Raw genomic sequence first — 18,749 nt, forward strand, 5'->3', positions numbered from 1 at the left:
ACCTACACAAGTGCTGAACTTCAGAGCTACATCCTCAGCCTATATATTCAATAAATTTTAATTCAGCCTATGTGGCAGGATCAAGAGAAAGACACACTAAAATTCTGTAGTATTATATCACAGATGCTTGCTATTAGTGTTTAGTTCAGAGAAACAGATGTAAGCAACTATTTTATTGAGTTAAATTGAGTTAAATTTATTTCTTGAAATCATGTGCTATGATATCTTTGTCTAATTTATTAGTTTAGTGTAGAAATATATCAATGTCTGTGGTAATGGAGGGGGTGGAAGGCTGTACAAAGAATCACAATTTACAAAGAGTCACAATTTGCTGTTTGGTCATACTGATTATCATAAGTCAAAAGCACTTTTAAAACAGAAGATGCAAGTACTGTGTGCATGTATGTCACTATCACTATGATTTATAGTGTGAGACTTTAATGTGCCAATAAAAGTATATTAAAAAAGATGTGTGAGGGTATGACCTTCTTCCTGAACACAGAAGATCAAACTGCCATGGTAAAGGTGACCTCCCTATGCTGGGGAAAGTAGATGGCTTCTGAGCTGAGGCGGGAGAGGAGGCCAAGTAGAGTCTGTCCAAATGACCCGTGTTCAGTGGCTCTTACCTTCCACAGGTATCTGCACCAGCACAACCCTCCATCTGGTCACATTTTCACAATTTGCTACTCTTCATCCAAACAAGTGTGTAAGTGTTTGCCTCGGCTTCTCTGTGAATATATTTCTTGTAAGGGCTTCCATATACATAAACGTTACTAACATTCACGTTTTTCTCCTGTTACTGTCTTCTGTCAGTCTAATCTTAGGCCAAGTGGAAAGAGACTGTACCTCTCCTTTGGTGGGTCTCACAAACATTCTTTGGTCCCCATACTATATATAGCCTTCTAGTCAAAAGACCATACAAGAGAATACATTAAGCAATCAGATAAAGCCAGTATTTGTTTATTTTTATTGGTGCATTATCGTCTCACATCATAATGTAGATCATGTTGACAATGGCATACATTCACACTGTACTTGGTGCCTTCCCCACAAAGTCAATAGTTAAACTACCTTTCAGCTACAATTAAACAGGGCTGAGTTTAAGGAGAGCACACTTCTCTCTGGGCCTCTGGCATCCCCTCTGAGGGCTACAGTAGCCCCGGAGAGAGGAGCCTACAACCTTTGACTTCTAGATGAGATGAAGAGCGCTGTGGACTTTCTGGGAAGAGAGCCCTTGACTGAAGATCACTGGGCTCTCAACCCAGGAACTGCTGCTGACTTGTCTGTCCCTGAACATCCCGACAGTCCCCAGAACTGCCCCCCCCGCCCCCCGCCCACACAGCTTAATATTGGAACAGACCACAGCAGCAACCTGTTACCACCAGGGCCAGTCAAAACATGTTCAAAATTAATTACTTCACATTGCCCCAGTGTTCTCCTCTTCCCCTTAAAAACCCTGTCCTCCCCTCCCTTGATGGGACACATGCTGGGTTTCTGGCTAAGCCTGTTTCTTCTGATTCTTTCTATGCTGAACCCAAGTAAAAGCTTTTTTGTTTCTACTTTAGCTTCATTTATGATTTCCTGGTTTATATCTTTAGGGTAAAAATTACTGTGCATTTTATTTCCCCCAACTTTTTCTTATTAAATTTACAGAAAACAGCTGGGTACAATGGCACATGTCTATAATAGCACTCCTGGGAGGCTGAGACAGGTGGATTGCAGGTTTGAGAAGTCTCAGCAACTTAGTGAGACTCTCTGCAACCCAGTAAAATAAAAACTAAAATTGATCTGGGGGTATATCTTGGAAGTAGAATGCCTATTGGTTCATTTCCCAATTACCCCCTCCCACAAAAGTATAGAAAAAAATAGAAATAATGGAAAGGAAGGTAAGAATCTTTTATTAAAACTTATCTCTATGCACATATATTTTTAGTGTACCATTTCAGAAAAAGTTGCATCATAGACAATTTATTTACCTCTAAATACTTCAGCAGGTGTTCCTAATAAAGGCAATCTTTTAAGTTGAGAGGAGGGCATCAGTACCATTAAGACAAGGAACACACAGCCCAAGGGTTGGGCTGGGTCACCAGGTTCCCAGAAGAGAGATCAGTGGTGAAGGGGAATTTAGAAAGGGGGCCCTCCAGCTGCCACACTGTGCGTTCTAGGAGTCATCAGCCCTCATAGCCACTACGCTCCTCTGCACAGAGTGGGAGGCCAGGGTGCACATGGAACAGCAGAGCCTGCTCTCCGAAGTGAAGCTGTGGACCTCTGCCTTTGGAGGGAAGACAAAATTCAATGCCACTAGGTATTTGGGGTCCCAGTTTTCACAAAAGACATGTACTGCTTTCTAATGTTAAAATTAAAAAAAAATCCAACACCGGGTGTGGTGGCGCACATTTGTAATCCCTGCACTTGAAAGGTGGAGACAGGAGTATCACACAGGTTCGAGGCCAGCCTCACTGGCTTAAGAGACCCTGTTTCCAAATTTAAAAAAATAGGTCTCCAGGAGTGTACCCTGGAGGTAGAAGGGTTTCCAGGAACCCCAGTACCACAAAAAAAAAAAAAAAGGAGAAAAAAGCGAACATCTATAGATGACCTGCTCATAGTAACAGAGACCAGAGCCCGATGCACAGCAAGGCCGGTGCCAGGGCCTCTGAGGCCAGGATAGGAGGCTGCCTTAAGGCAAGGCTGGGGCCAGTGAGGTCAGGATCGGAGCCTGCCATGAGGCAAGGCCAGTGCTGGGGCCTCTGAGGCAGGGACAGAGCCTGCCAAGGGGTGAGGCCGGTATCAGGACCAGTGAAGCCAGGATTGGAGCCTGCCATGAGGCAAGGCTGATGCTGGGCCTCCGTGGCCGGGATTGGAGCCTGCTGAGGGGTGAGGCCAGTGCCGGGGCCATCGAGGCTGGGATTGGAGCCTGCTGAGGGGTGTGGCCGTTGCCCGGGCCAGCGAGGCTGGGATTGGAGCCTACCGTGAAGCAAGGCTGGTGCTGGGGCCTCCGAGGCCAGTATTGGAGCCCGCCGAGGGGTGAGGCCAGAGCCGGGGCCGGCGAGGCCAGGGTCAGAGTCTGCCGTGAGGCAAGGGTGGTGCTGGGGCCTCCAAGGCCGGAATTGAAGTCTGCCATGAGGCAAGGTTGGTGCTGGGGCCTCCGAGGCTGGGACTGGATCCTGCTGAGGGGTGAGGCCGGTGCGGGGGCCTCCAAGGCCAGGATCGGAGCCTGCCAAGGGGTGAGGCTGGGGCCAGCGAGGCCAGGGTCAGAGCCTGCCATGAGGCAAGGCCGGTGCTGGGGCCTCCGAGGCCGGGATCAGAGCCTGCCGAGGGGTGAGGCCGGACCTAGGGTCAGCAAAGCCAGGGTTGGAGCTTGCCGTGAGGCAAGGCTGGTGCTGGGGCCTCCAAGGCCGGGATTGGAGCCTGCCAAGGGGTGAGGCCGGTGCCCGGGCCAGTGATGCTGGGATCGGAGCCTGCTGTGAGGCAAAGCTGGTGCTGGGGCCTCTGAGGCCGGAACTGAAGCCTGCCAAGGGGTGAGGCCAGTGCGGGGGCCAACAAGGCCAGGATCGGAGCCTGCCATGAGGCAAGGCCGGTGCTGGGGCCTCTGAGGCCAGGATCGAAGGCTGCTGAGGGGTGAGGCCAGAGCCGGGGCCAGTGAGGCCAGGGTCAGAGCCTGCTGTGAGGCAAGGCTGGTGCTGGGGACTCTGAGGCCGGGATCAGAGCCTGCCAAGGAGGTGAAGCCGGATCCAGGGTCAGCGAGGCTCAGGTTGGAGCTTGCCATGAGGCAAGGCAGGTGCTGGGGCCTCCGAGGCCAGGACCGGAACCTGCTGTGAGGCAAGGCTGGTGCTGGGGCCCCTAAGGCCAGGATCGGAGCCTACCATGTGGTGAGGTGTAGCTGGAGCCAGTGACGCTGGGATAAGAGCTTGCCTTAAAGCAAGGCCGGTGCTGGGGCCTCCGAGGCTGGGATCAGAGCCTGCCATAAGGCAAGGCCAGTGCTGGAGCCAGTGAGGCCAGGATCAGAGTCTGCTGTGTGGCCAGGCCAGTGCCGGGGCCTCCAAGAGTGGGATCAGAACTTGCAATGTGGCATACACAGAGAAATATCACATAAAATAAAAAATCAGATGCTTTTCCTAATATGCAAAAACTAGGAAGAAATGGGTAATAGGAGGAAATCCAGTTGAAGAAAGGGCCCTATGGAGCAGCAATTAAGGTCACCAATCAGAGGGGATGGGAAGGGGGAAGATGGAATCTCTTTAAAGCACATGATGTACGTAAACAAATATATCAAAGTTAATCACTATATCAAGCATGGGATTGAGGGAGTGGGAGGGAATGGGATGGGGATTGGATAAAGGCTAATTGGACGATGTGTGCTTGGATATCCTCACAAGTCTTGTATTCCATTGTGATGTTTGATTACAATGCACCAATAAAAATATATTAAAATAAAGAAAGGGGGCCCTCCAAAGGAACTTCCTAAATCTAAAATAAAATTTAATTTGGTCCTTTTTTTTTTTTTTAAAGGAAAGATGGTGACAGGAACTCCTTTTAACTGAAAAATGTAGCTTTTGGATACCAAAGCTAGTACAAATACTATGGTATCACTATGATATAACTAGTATTAGTTATATAAAACTGAAGAAGCTGTTTTAGGCCAGACCATGTTCCCAGCAACTGTCTTTTGTTTTTTCTTTGCAGTACTGGAGATTGAACTCAATAATGCTCTCTTAGCTATACCCCCAACTCTTTTTATTTTTTTATTTTAAAACAAGGTCTCACTAAATTGATCAGCTTGGATTCAAACTTGTGATTCTCCTGCCTCAGTCTCCCAAGTACCAAGATTATAGGCATGTGCCACCACAACCAGTTTCAAACAACTGTTTTAAACAAACTTCAGATTCCAGTCAGACTAAAGAACATACTATATGCATAAGCTTAGAATTATGTGTTTTAAAACTTAAAAATGTACTCAGGAATCAATGTTTCATACATAAATACATACTCAATGTATTTTTTAAACTTGTTCCTCAAAATGTGGATCTGATAAATAACTATGGATAATTTAGAGCTGACTGAAAAATTCCTTTAATTTAGCTCATAATATCAATGTGAAGATTATTAAATATGACTACAATACTTTGCCATGTCATAAATCTTAATATAGTACATCAAATCCCCAAATCCAAGATACTTGCCATGGTTAATTTTGTGTGTGCATATATGTGCGTGCATGCGTGTGGGTGGTGCTGGGGATTAAACCCAGAGGTATTCTACCTCTTAGCTATACACACAGCCCTATTATACTTTTAATTTAGAAATAGGATCTTCCTGAATTGCTGAACCTTGCCAACTTGCCGAGGCCAGCTTTCAATCTGTGATCCTCCTGTCTCAGCTTCCCAAGTATTGGAATTATTGGCATGCTTCACCATGCCCAGCTTATATGGTTAATTTTATGTGCCAGTTTACCTAGGCTAAGGAATTCCCAGGTAGCTAGTAAATAATTATTTCTAGGCATATCTGTGAGGCCATTTTCGAGGAGATCAGCATTTGAATCGGTGGACTCAGTAAAGCTCACAAATAAAGATGGGTACTATCCAATCCATTTAGGGCCTAAATAGGAAAAAAAAAAAAAATCATGGAGTAAGGGTGAATTTGCTTTGTAACTGGGATGTCCATATTCTCTCCCCTTGGATATAAGAACTCCTGGTTCTTGGTCCTTCAGACCTAGACTTGGACTATCAGCTCCCTGGTTCTCAGACTTTGGATGTAGCCTGCCTGCATCACAGGCTTTCCTGGCTCTTTGCCTTGCTTGCAGAGGCAAGACTCTGGGTGTTTTCTGTCTCTATAACACTGTGAGCCAAGTTATAAATACACATGGGGATGGGCACACACACAGTCTGACTAATACAATTTTGGTACTGAGAGTGGTTCTAGAGGAATAACATTTGAAGAATGAGAGAATTTTAAAAATTAAGGTTTTTTATTTGTTGTTTCCGGGGTTTCTGAGATTGGCTCTCTAAGCTAATTGTGTTTTAAGACACTAATGACTCTATTTTTTATAGGAAAAGATTTGGGGGTTACTGGGTATTGAACTCAGTAACATTCTACTTCTGAGGTATGCCCCCAGACTATCTTTTTTATTTTGAAATTTGGTCTTGCTAAAAGTTGCTGAGGCTGACCTCAAATATGCAATCCTCGTGTCTCAGCATTCTAAGTATTGGGATTACAGGTGTATGTCACCACATTGGCTTGTAAATAGAGAGTTAATAGCCCATATGTGAACATATGATATGCAAAATATTGAACTGAATACTCCTAATCAACCACTTATATTTTCAAACACTTTTTGAAAACTAAAGAATAAAATAACCTTGGTTAATTGCTTCTAGGATACTGAACAAAGAGATAAAAAAAAAAAAGAATGTGCCTCAGAGATTTTGTCCCTAGGTCAAGTGTTGTATAAATGATTTAAGAACTCCTATGTATGCCCTGAAGGGAAGCTTTAATTCCTGTATCTATAGGGCTGAACTTGCTGAAAATTAAAAGCAGAACCTCAATCTGCAACTGACTTCGTTATGATGCAAGCTGACCTCTCAATCTTGTAGGGTGTCTACTTTGAATTTAGGGCACTGATTGGAAAAGAGTGGCATCTAGTAAGTTTAGCTTTCAGGTGGGGTTTTAATTCAGTCCATCTCACATGTGACTAGTGAAACCCAAAAGCCAGTTCTGTGTCCAGTTCCTGAATGCATAATTGGAATAGAAATACTTAGCAGATGTCGGAATCCCATTGGTTTCGTGACCTTTGGAATAAGGACCTTTGTGGAAGGAATGATAAAATGAAAGCATTTAGCTTCTACCTAGTTCAAAAACAACACAAAACTTCTGAAGGGATTGCAGAGATACTGCCAACATAAAGACCTTGAAAGATGCAAGGGTGGAGATTACCACCACTGTCCCAGTCAGCCCATCTCATCTGGCCTGTAATAGGAGAGAAGGATCTTGGAGAATCATAGTGGATTATTATACGCTAATAACCAGATGGACACTCCAGATGTCATTTCATTGCTTGAGCAAATTAACCTTCTCTAGTACCTGCTATACAGCTGTTGGTCTGAAAAAATCTATTTTCTCTCTACCTATCCATAAGATCTGTCCAAACCGATTTGCTTTCAGATGGAAAAGCCAACAATATACCTGACCTGCATCACCTTTAGGGAATATGAACTTTTCAGCTCTATGTCAGAATTTAGTTTGTAAAGAGAGAATAGCCCATATGTGAACTGTTCAAAGATATACAAAATATTGCACTGAATACTCCTAATCAACCACTTATATTTTCAAATACTTTTTCAAAACTAAAGAATAAAATAACCTTGGTTAATTGCTCCTAGGATACTGAGATCCTGTCTTTCCCTTCTACAAAATCTCACATTTGGTCCATTATGTTGATGATATTATCATGGTTGAACCTAATGAGCAAGAGGTAGCAACTACTCTAGAATTATTGGTAAGGTAATTGTAAGATAGTGAGAAATAAATCCAACTAAAATTCAGTGACGTTCTAATCTAACAGTGTGGGACACCTGAGCTATTCCTTCAAAGGTTAACAATGATTTGTTGCATCTGGTCCCTTCTATATCCCAGAAAGCACAGTGCCTACTGAGTCTCCTTGGATTTTGGAGGTAATACAGTCTTCATTTATGTGTTACTCTAGTTCACATACCAATTGACACACAAATCTGCTAGTTTTTAGTGGGGTCCAGACCAAAGAGGCTGCAGGCTTCTGCAAGTTGCTCTGCCACTTGTGCTATATGATCCTGCAGATCCAGTGGTGTTTAGAGTGACCATGGCAAATAGGAGTCCTGTTTGGAACCTTTGGGTGTCCTCTCAAGGAGAAGTATTTCAAAGGCCCTTGGTCATTTGAAACAAGGCTTTGCTATAATCTCTATTTAACTACTCTCTTTGACCTGTTATTGGGCCTTTAGAGAGATAAAATGCTTGCCCACAGGTCACCAAACTACCATGCAATCAGTCCACTATGAACTGGGTGTTATATGACCCAACTAACTTTTTGCTTCCTATATCCATAACTTCATGCTTGGTCAGTCTAAAGATCTTAATTCCAGAGGGAGGAATGCTTTCACTAGAAAACACATGTCTTTAGAAGACATAAACACTGAATGGGAAGCCTGCTCCCTAGATGCCCTGAGCAATTCATGCCTCTGAATCAACAGTCAATAAAGTGAGTCATAGTACTGGATAAGGTGAGTAAACCTAACTTTTATGGGTAAGTTATAATTGTAAAGTGAACTACTACTCTATAATAGAGGTAAATAAAACAGTTTATCAGGAATACAGGGACTCCTTTAGTATGTCTTTTAGTATTACTATGACCTGTGATTAAGGTTGATGAAAACTTAATATAATAATCAAATTCAGAAAGAACTGTGAATGGGACAGATCCTTGAGGAATGATAATTTTGGTTACCCTGCCAGGTTAAGAACCATAACCTGCTGAGGTGCTTGCTAAAGACAATGGGAATAATAATTGGTAGTAGAAGGTAGTTATAAATACCATCTACAACCATGTAATCAGATACAAAAATGAGAACTAAAATTGGCACAAGTATTTCCTTCATATATAAATGTGTGCACATTCATTAAACAAATGTATTTGTTTTCTTTCCTTTCTTATTCCCTCATCACATTACACAAATGCATTGACAGAATTAAAGTACTGCTGATTTATATTATAGTATTTAAGTTACGGGTATCACAAGAGTAAATACAACTCAAGACTTTACTGTCTATTCTAGGAAGGAATTAGTGATTTTTCAGTCATATGCAGGTTAGCTGTATCATATTAGGTGGAATTTTGACCTTACTATCATCTTTTTATTTTGATGCATTCTACCTCCAAGCTACAATCCCATCCCTGTTTTATTTTTTATTTAGAAACAGGGTCTTGCTAAGTTGCTGAGCCCAGCTTTGAGCCTGTAGTCTTGTTTAAAACTCCCAAGTACTGGGTTTACTTATGGGCACGTGCCACCACATCTGGATGCTATTTTCTTTGTTGTTTGATATTTGCATGGGTGCTTAGTTGACAAGAAATTAGTTTGTAATCATTAGTTTTATGTCTTAATTTGACCAGGCTAATCCCAATAGCTAGTAAAATATTATACCTGGTTGTGTCTAAAAATGTTTGTAGAAGAGATTAGCAAACATATTAATCAACAAACATAATAAAGAAGATCATCTTCATCAGTGTGACTGAACAGCATCCTCTCCTGAAGGTCTGGATAGGGGAAGAAGGTAAAGTAAGGGAGGAAGGGTGAATTTCCTCTATGTTTCAACTAAAATCTCCATCTTCTTCAGCGCTTGGACATCAGTGCCCCAGGTTCTTGGGCCTGCAGAAGTGGACTAGGACTTACGCCTTTAGCTCCCTGGGTCTCAGGCCTTTGAACTCAGAATTACAACACCAGCCTTTCTGGCTCCCCAGATTGCACACTGCAGATTTTTGGATCTACTGACTACTATGATTGTATGAGCCAATTCCTACAATAATTTTACACACACACACACACACGGTTCTTTTTCTGGAGAATTCCTACTGAAATACTGCTATTATGTATATCTATCAACCTATATTTTTTGTGGTGCTTGGCACTGAACCAAGGGCCTCCTGCATGCTAAGCATATAAGCAAGGTATCTACCACTGAGCTACTTGTCTAGCCCCCAACCTACCTTCAGTATCTGCTGGACTTTGATTTCTACTGAATGAGCTTGGAATTTCTTCAATGGCTCCATTCTATATGAATTAGCAAACTTTAATTTTGCTAGGGCACTCTTCCATTCTTTACCTATATCAGCAATTGAGTCATCAAATGGAGGTTCCACATACTGAACATCATGAAAAGATTCTCTTAGCCTTTCTCTTAAGATCTGGGCATACTGGGATGGGGGGAGAACGAGAGAAAGAGAGGTTACTTTTTCAATTGTAAAATGCAATTTCAGATGAAGCAGCTAGTACAGCACGGCAGGACTGAGCGCCTGGAAATCTATCGTGAAAAGTGTCTCTGAGAATGCAGCCTCTAAATGCCTAAATTTAATCCCAGGATAAAAGCAGAAAAACAAACATATACACACAAACATACATAAACAAATTTGGTGCATAGAGTTAGATGTGAAAGGACTAGAAACAAGAGTATCCTCTAGAGAAGGCAAATGAATGGCTAGGAAACAGGAATGTAAAGAAAACCTTTCATGCTTCCTACTCTGAGGTTATGAAAAGATTGTCATTGTCTTTTTGTTGGTGGTAGTGGTTGTGACACTGAAGATTGAACCAAAGGACTATTATCTATGAGCTATATCCCCAGCCCTATTTTACTTTTTATTTTAAAATGGTCTCACCAAGTTAACAAATGTTGCCTTTGAACTTATGGATCCTCTTGTTTCAGCATCCCAAGTACCAGGATTACAGGAATGTGCCACCACATTGGGCACATTATCTTAAAACTATTTATTTTCTTTTATTTGTCTCTGAATAAATAACAATCACTTAGGTCATATAAGTAGTCTTCAGTTGAAAAAATAACAGAAGTGCATCAATTCAGCATATACATCAATCTATGCTTTAGACATGCAATTTCATTTTGTGACATCCAACATGCATTAAGGAAATGTTTATTTAGGGCCTAATATGTTCCATATGAACATTCTGGCCTCTTAAAGTGATGTTTCATTTTAACAATATTCAGGAATTTATTTTTCTAGTTAAATGACTTGTCTTAAAACTTCGAGTTCTATGTGAGTAGAAGTGATGAAAATGTGGTAAACTTCATTTTAATAATATTCAGGGATTTCTTTTTCTGACTTAACTGCTTCACTTAGAATGTCCAATTCTACATTGAATATAAGTGGTAGAAAACAAGAAAAGAAGTTGCCTCATTCCTATTATTAGAGGACATACTTTCAGCTTTTTTTTTTTTTTTTTTTTTTTTTTTTTTTTTTTTACCATTTTTGCACTTTCAGATAACTTTCTTTTTCTTCCTCCTCATATACAGAATTCTCTGTGCCGGTACTGAAAAATTGCTCTGATGTTCATTTCCAATAAAATGTAAAAGGCAATTTGAGTCTGGGTTCTGTGCAGGCACTCAGGCAGGGAGAGATGGCGGCTTTGCCTGCTACACTTCAGAGCTCCCCTCCCCTCTCTCTCTGCCCTGTGTCCTAATGTTTACCTACAGTAAGAATGTAAAAACAAAGTCTTTAGCTTTAAAAATATGTAGAGACAATTAAAAACCCTAAGATCATAGTGACTTGCCTGGCACATTTCAGATAGCAAAAGCCTTATGCCTTGTTCTTAGAAATTACACACATCCACACTAGCTCTTAATTTGTGCCTCTGTTTCCCTCCTATCATTTTGGACCCAGAAAGGTAAACTCGGTGTGCTATTTCAAAGCACCCATAGTTGATGGGCAACCAATACAGCCCAATACAACAAAGGTAAAAGCAAGGTAGATTATTGACCCCTGCACTTAGTAAGTGCACTGTCCATAGACATAGAGGTGTCACCTGTTTAAGAAAAAAGTTACTAGCCCATTGCCTTGGTAACACTGTACTGATAAGAACATAACAAGAAGGAAACTTGTATTTAAGGACTTGGGTCAAAGAAGGGGGTAGAATTCTTTTTTCAGGCTCTCCAGTATGTGTGCCAGGCATTTTTTCTTCTCTTCCTTTTCTATTTACTATTAACTTTATAATAAACATTTGTTGAAGCTGAAACCAAACTGCCTGTTAATTTTAATTTCCCAGTTCAACAAATTTATGTTGCATCAAGGAGAAGAGCCCTCAGTGCTGTTACAACCGTAATATTTTTCATACATATTTCTTGCAGTTATAAAGTCACTTGATATTGGCCAGGTACCATTTTATCCCTAAAACTTTGTTGGCATCAAACTATGAGTTAACCAGTATTAAATATGTAAAAATTTACATAGCATAGCACATTAAGTTTTAGACACTTGACAATTAAACAACATTAAAGCCGGGCGTGGTGGCGCATGCTTGTAATCCCCACACTTAGGAGGCGGAGACAGGAGTATCGCACAGGTTCGAAGCCAGCCTTGCTGGCTTAAGAGACCCTGTTTCCAAATAAATATATAAAAATCGGTCTGGGAGTGTAGCCCGGAGGTAGAAGGGTTTCCATGAACCCCAGTACCACCAAAAAAACCCCCCAAAAACCCAACCCCCCCAAAAAAAACCACACACACACACACACACACACACACACACACACACACATTAAAAAAAGACAAGACCTCCCATTCTACATGTTTAGAATCAGGTGTTCACTTTTCCCTATATGGTGACTGTACACTGGTTCAAAGGGCAGAAGAGGTAACAGGCAGTCACTGAAGAGGACACTGAGCACTATGGTCTGGAAGTACATTATGATGATACCCAAGTGTCCTGTAGTACACTTCTTTTCTCTATGATGGTCTCATTTCCTAAAATGACAGGTCCAGCTGATACAGATGAAAATAGAAAACATGTTTACTCAGTAGAGATATACTACTCTTATGCATGCATTGTGATGTTGAAGATAACTTATCCCTAAAACTTGTCAGGATCATCCTCATTTTTGAGGTTGGGTGACTCATTAATTTTACATTCTACTATAACTTCTCTCTTGATACTACTAGATACTAAGATGACCTGGATACCAACTAATGGCTGCCAATATCTCTCATAAAGCTTTTCCCTCATAATATGGAAAATACTTCAAGTCTATAACTCCATAATTAGGATACTTCTGCAGTTACTGTATTCATTCTTTGAAACACATTCTATCCTTGGATCTCCTTCAGGCTTTAATCCAATTATTTTGTTTATTTTTACAATACAAGGTTGCCATTTGTAATAGACAAAATCAGGATTATTCATACCACTGCATACTTGACATAAGAACATAGGTGACATGCAACATAAACTGGACCTTTCTCTTCAGAAAAGGCCTCCATCAGGACAGACTATAAGATTCTTCTGTTCTTCAGAAGATAATTTTAGAAACTTATTAAGGTTGTTAATGTACCTTTGATATGTACTTGGATCCGATGCACTAAATAATATTCCAATGCAGTCACTGGTTTTGAAAAAATCTTTAAGTCCTGTATAAGAAATCTGGTCACGATATTTGGTACTTCATAATTCAGAATCTGAAGCATAGCCCACATGATGAACAAGAAGAGTGTAGCCAAGAACCCATTAAAAAAAAATAGAAGAGCAAGGCCAAACCCCAGCTCTTGGTGGTGTGCCCCAAGAAATCTCTGGTGGTCAGGTTGTAGAGGACGATCTTCCACTAGGCCAGGCTCCTGTTGAAGGATTTCCATTTCTCCCTCATGGTGGGCATGTGGTACGTGAGGAAGGTCCTCACCATGGGGCACCTGGCTCTTAGCAGTGCAGCTGGGTGACAGTGGCAGAGTGGCTTGGTCAAGGATAGCTTCTTACCAGGAGCATTCAGCCACTCCCTTTTTATTAATGAATATGATGTCTGCTGTGGGTTTCTTGTATATATGGCTTTTATTATACTGTGGTAGTTTCTTTCTATTCCTGATTTGTTGAGTTTTTTTTTTAAATCATGAAAAGATGTTTTTGTCAAGTATTATTTATTTATATCTATTTGTACTGGAGATTGAACTCAGAAATTTTCTATATCAGAGCTACACCCCAGCCTTTTTATTTTCAAGTAAGGTCTTGCTAAGTTTCTAAGGTTGGCTTCAAACCTGGGATCCTCCTGTCTGAGCCTCTAAAGTACTAGGATTGTAGGCATGTGCTACTATGCCTGGCTCAAATGCTTTTTCATCAATAGAGACAATCTGTGGTCTATTCTATTGTGTTTGTGTGGTGGTATACTATATGGTAGATTTTCACATGTTAAAACTATCCTGCCTTCCAGGAATAACCCCCACTTAGTCATGGAATACAGTCCTCAGATATAAGACTGAGAGCTAGTGTTTGAGGATTTCTACATTGATAACAAGGGATATTGAGCCAGTTTTTTTTTTTATAATTCTATTAGTGCATTATAATTATGCAACAGTGACATTCAAAGTGATACATACATTTATGTATACACCATTTGGTGTTTCCCTCCAGACCCCACCTAACTCTCCCTTCCTCCCCATTCATGATAATGAGATGGGTAGTAATGCCTTCATATATGAACAAAGTATTATTTGACGTTTCCTTCCTCAAGTCTTCCTCCTCCGAGGGGCATTCTACCTCCAAGCTACATGCCCAGCCCTAATTTTTATTCTTTATTTTGAAAGAGTCTCCTTAAGTTGTGGAGGGATTCACAAATTGCTGAGGCTGGCCCCAAACCTGAGATACACCTGTCTCAGCCTCTCAAATACTGGGATTACAAGTTTGTGCCACCACACCTGGCTCCTCCCCCACTATTCTATTGGTCAAATCTTCTATTTCCCCAGGCTTCTGAGGAATCTCCACAATGATCTCAAAAATGGCTGCACTAATTTCCAGTCCCACCAACAATGTATCAGAGTTCCTATTTCTCCACATCCTTGCCAGCATTATTTTGTACTTTTGATTATTGTTATTCTAACTAAAGTTGGATGAAATCTCATTATAATTTTGCTTTGTATCTGATTTTTAATTATGTTGAATATTTTTATGTATTTACAGGCCATTTGTATTTCTTTATTTGTGAAGTGTCTATTTAGTTCACTTGCCCATGTTTTGACTAGGTTATTTCCTTTTAATATTAAATTTTTAAGTTCTTTGTATATTCTAGGTATTAGTCTTCTGTTGGGGGAGATCTCAAAGATCTCTCATTCTGTCAATTCTCTCTTAAGGCTTTTGATGGTTTCCTTTGATGTACAGGGGCTTTTTAATTTAATGCCATTCCACCATTTTATTTTCTTGTGCCTTAGGGATCTTATTGAGGAAGTTCCTACCAGTGTCTATATGTTGGAGATCTTCCATACTCTTGGAAGAATAAATATCAAAATAGCCATTCTATAATGTACAGAATTCAATGCAATCGTTATCAAAATGCCATGGTCATTCTTCATACAGCTAGAAATTTATATGGTGAAACATAAGACCAAGAATAAACAAAGTAATTCTCAGTGATGAGAACCCTGTAGGAGGCATCATACTATCTGACTTTAAACTATACAAAACCATAGTAATAAAGGCAGCATGGTATTGGCACAAAAACACACGGACAATAAAAGATTCAGAAACAAATCCATACTCTATTCTTTACAAAGATCCCAAAACATACGCTAGAGAAAGGACAACCTATTAAACAAATGAAGTTTGCAAAATTGGTTTTTTATTTGTAGAAGAATAGAATTAAACCTCAAATTATTTCTGCAAAAGAGTCAACTCAAGATAGATCAAAGATCTGGAAACTACACCAGAGGCCTTGCAATTACTAGAAGAGAGTATAGATCAACACCCATGTATTCTTTAGAGAAGTGTACTGGTCAACCTCCATATATTTTGAAAATTACCAGTTAACATTTCATTGTGGTTTCTATTATAGTTCCATTGTGGTCTGAGAAAAACTACATTTTTTGTATTGTGATTTCTCTATTTTTAATTTGTTAAGGTGTGTTTTTTGGTGCATCTTAGAGAATGAGTAATTCTTCAGCAGATGAAGCAATTTATAGATGTCAATATGCCCAACTGACTGTTGGTGTTGTGGGCTACAAGTATGTCCTTATATCTTCTAATTAATCTGTCCATTTTTTATAGAGATGTGTTTAAGTCCCGAATTATAACAGTGGGTTCTGTGTTTCTTTTAAATTATACATATTTTTTGCCACCTGTATTTTGATATTGTTTTGTTGGTCACATACCTGTTAAACAATGCTGTACCTTCATGGAGAAGTGCTTTCTTTAGCATGCCATATGCTGTTTATTTCTGATAATTACCCTTACTTTGAAGACTTGTTTGGAATTAATAAAGCTACTCCCACTTAATCTTGATAGTGTAACCATGGTATGTCTTTTTGTATGCATTTAGTCTGTATGTTTTTACTCTAAAATGATTTATTGCAGACAAGAGTTGTCTTGTTTTTTTAACCCACTCTAACAATTGCTATCAACTGCCATATCTAAACCATTGATATTTAAAGTGATATTGATATAGTTGGATTACTATATATGATACTCTTTCTACTTTTAGCCCTTGTTTTTTGTTCCTAGCTTTGACTTCCATTATCTTTCTCTCTTTCTCTCTCTCCTTTCTTGTTTTTTGGTACTGGATATTGAAACCAGGGTCATTTAATCTCCCAGAGAATCCCTGAGCCCTTATTTTAAAATTAGGCCTTACTAAATTGCTAAGGCTGGCCTCAAACCTGAGATCCCCTATTTTGGCCTCCCAAGCATTGGAATTACAGGTGTATACTAACTAAATAACATACCTAGCACACGTGTGCTCTCCCACACTCACTCTCTCGCTCCCCCTCCCTCCATCCCTCTCCCTCTCACACTGGGGAATGAAACAAGGAGCATTCTATCTCTGAGCTACACTCAAAGCCCTATTTTATTTTCTGGTTTGAAACAGTGTCTTGCTAAGTTGCTAAGTCTGGTTTTGAACCCATGATCCTCCTGTCTCAGCCTAAGTACTAACATTACAGGAATTCCCCACCATATCCAGTATGTCTTCCATTATTTTTCTACTTATTTTGGTTTTAGTTGAAAATTTCATGTGCTTCCATTTTTTTTAATTCTTAGCATATCACTTATACTTTCTCTTCTTCCTCCTTCCTATTTTTTGTGATCACCATACATTTTGAAAATATACATTTACAATACATTTTGAAAATATACATTTACAGTGAATTCAAACTCAGTTTCAAATAATACTACACTGCTTCATGGGCAGTATTATTTATAACAAAATAATCCTAATTTCTCCATCCCATCCCTCTTATTATTGCTGTCATTCATCTCACTTATATGGGCATACATAAGCAAAAATATACTCATAACATATATCCATAAGCATACATAACATATATCCATAAGCATATATGACTGAATACATCATTGCCATTATTAGTTTAGGCAGGCAGTTATCTGTTAAGGGTAGAAAAAAAAAATATATATATAGGTATATATATATATATATATATATATATACACACTTGGGACTGAACCCAGGGACATTCTAACTCCAAGCTACACTCCCAGACATATTTAATTTTTTATTTAGAAATAGGGTCTCACTAAGTTGCTGAGAGCCTCACTAATTTGCCAAGGCTGGCTTTGAATCTGCAATCTTCCCATCTCAGCTTCCCAAATCCTGGGATTATATGTGTGCACTTTAAAATTAAACTCTAACTAGGATTACACACTGGTCTTTAAAGTTTTTTTCTTTAATGTCATTTATTTCTTCTTTGATGCTTTTATGTAAATCCAAATTTCTGAACTTTATTATTTTCCTTCTCTTTAGAAAACTTTAATATTACTTGCAAGACAATTTTACTAAAAACTATTAGTTATCTGAGATTCATTTTTTGTTCAGAGTTGAGGAAATTTTTGCAGAGCACAACATTTTAGGTTGCTGTTTTTGTTTTCTCTGAATACTTTCACTCCAGTATATTCTTCCTGAAATTGTTTCTGAGAAGGTGGATGTAGTTATTTTTTCTCCTGTATAAGTAAAAAGTATTTTTCTTTTTCTGGCTTCTTTTGGAACTTTCGATCTCTAATTTTTTTGTAGTTTGAGATTAATATGCCTGTCATTTTTTGTTTTGGCATTTCTTCTACTTTGTATTTCTTGCTCCTCCTAGATCTGTGGTACGATGTCTGCTATTATTTTCAGTTATTAATTTTCTTTCATGGTACCAAAGATTAAACCCAGGAGTGTTTTATCATTGAACTATATCCCTAGCCGTTTTTACTTTGAAAAAGGGTCTTGCAAAACAACTGCACTCAGGCATCAAATCTGTAATCTGGCTGTCTCAGTTCCCCGAGTACTGTGAATACAGGCCCAGCAGTTGTTTTGAAGTATTCCAATTATTCTTTATTCTCCTTCTGGTATTTCTATGGGGTTTTTTTATTTTTTTATTTTTTGTTGTACTGGGGGTGGAACTCACGGGCTTTTCTACCTCTGGTCTACACCCCAGCCCTATTTTATACTTTATTTAATATATATATTTTATATTTATTTTTTTATATTCTTTATCTGAGAGCCTAAGTAACTGAGGCTGGCTTTTAACCTGTGTGATCCTCCTGTCTCAGCCTCCCAAGCATGGGGATGACAAGCGTGCGCCACCATGCCTGGCTTCTTCGGGTATTTCTGTAATGAAGAATTTACATCTTTTGCAGCTGCCCTGCAGTTCTTAGATATTCTCTTTCAGTCTTTATAGTTTTGGAAGTTTCTATCAATATATTTTCAAGCTCAGATAGTCTTTCTTTAGCTTTGCCTAGTCTATTAAGAAGCCTATGAAAGCCATTCTTCATTTGTTTTTAATTTCTACCACTTCTTTTGGTTCTTAGAATTCCTAATTCTCTGCTTACATTGCTCATCTGTTCTATGGTATTTTGTCAACTAGAGTTCTCAACATAATAGATTCCTCAATATAATATATTCCCTGATAATTCCACCACTTCTGCCATATCTGGTTCTAATGCATGAAGTCCCCTTTTTTTTTTTAACCTTTAGTATACCTTTTTTCTCGATAGCCAAGACACAATTAACTGAGTAAAAGAACTGTTGTAAGTAGGCAT

General features: G+C 39.6%; 1 protein-coding gene and 1 pseudogene across 2 annotated transcripts in view; both read right to left on the minus strand.

The window, feature by feature from the left end:
- DYNLT2 (dynein light chain Tctex-type 2) overlaps positions 1–18,749 on the minus strand; it is a gene marked incomplete at both ends in the record, with an annotated part of 30,670 nt that overhangs the window by 5,122 nt on the left and 6,799 nt on the right. The window contains one exon of the mRNA XM_080700761.1: positions 9,731–9,937. Coding sequence (XP_080556887.1) covers positions 9,731–9,937 — 207 coding nt within the window. The remainder of the gene's footprint in view (positions 1–9,730; positions 9,938–18,749) is intronic.
- On the minus strand, positions 12,600–13,422 carry LOC308266376 (sodium/potassium-transporting ATPase subunit beta-3-like; annotated as a pseudogene). Its single transcript has one exon. The product of its transcript is annotated as a sodium/potassium-transporting ATPase subunit beta-3-like (transcript).

This window comes from Muscardinus avellanarius (assembly GCF_963383645.1).
Source record: "Muscardinus avellanarius genome assembly, chromosome: 8".
NCBI classification, from domain to species: domain Eukaryota; kingdom Metazoa; phylum Chordata; class Mammalia; order Rodentia; family Gliridae; genus Muscardinus; species Muscardinus avellanarius.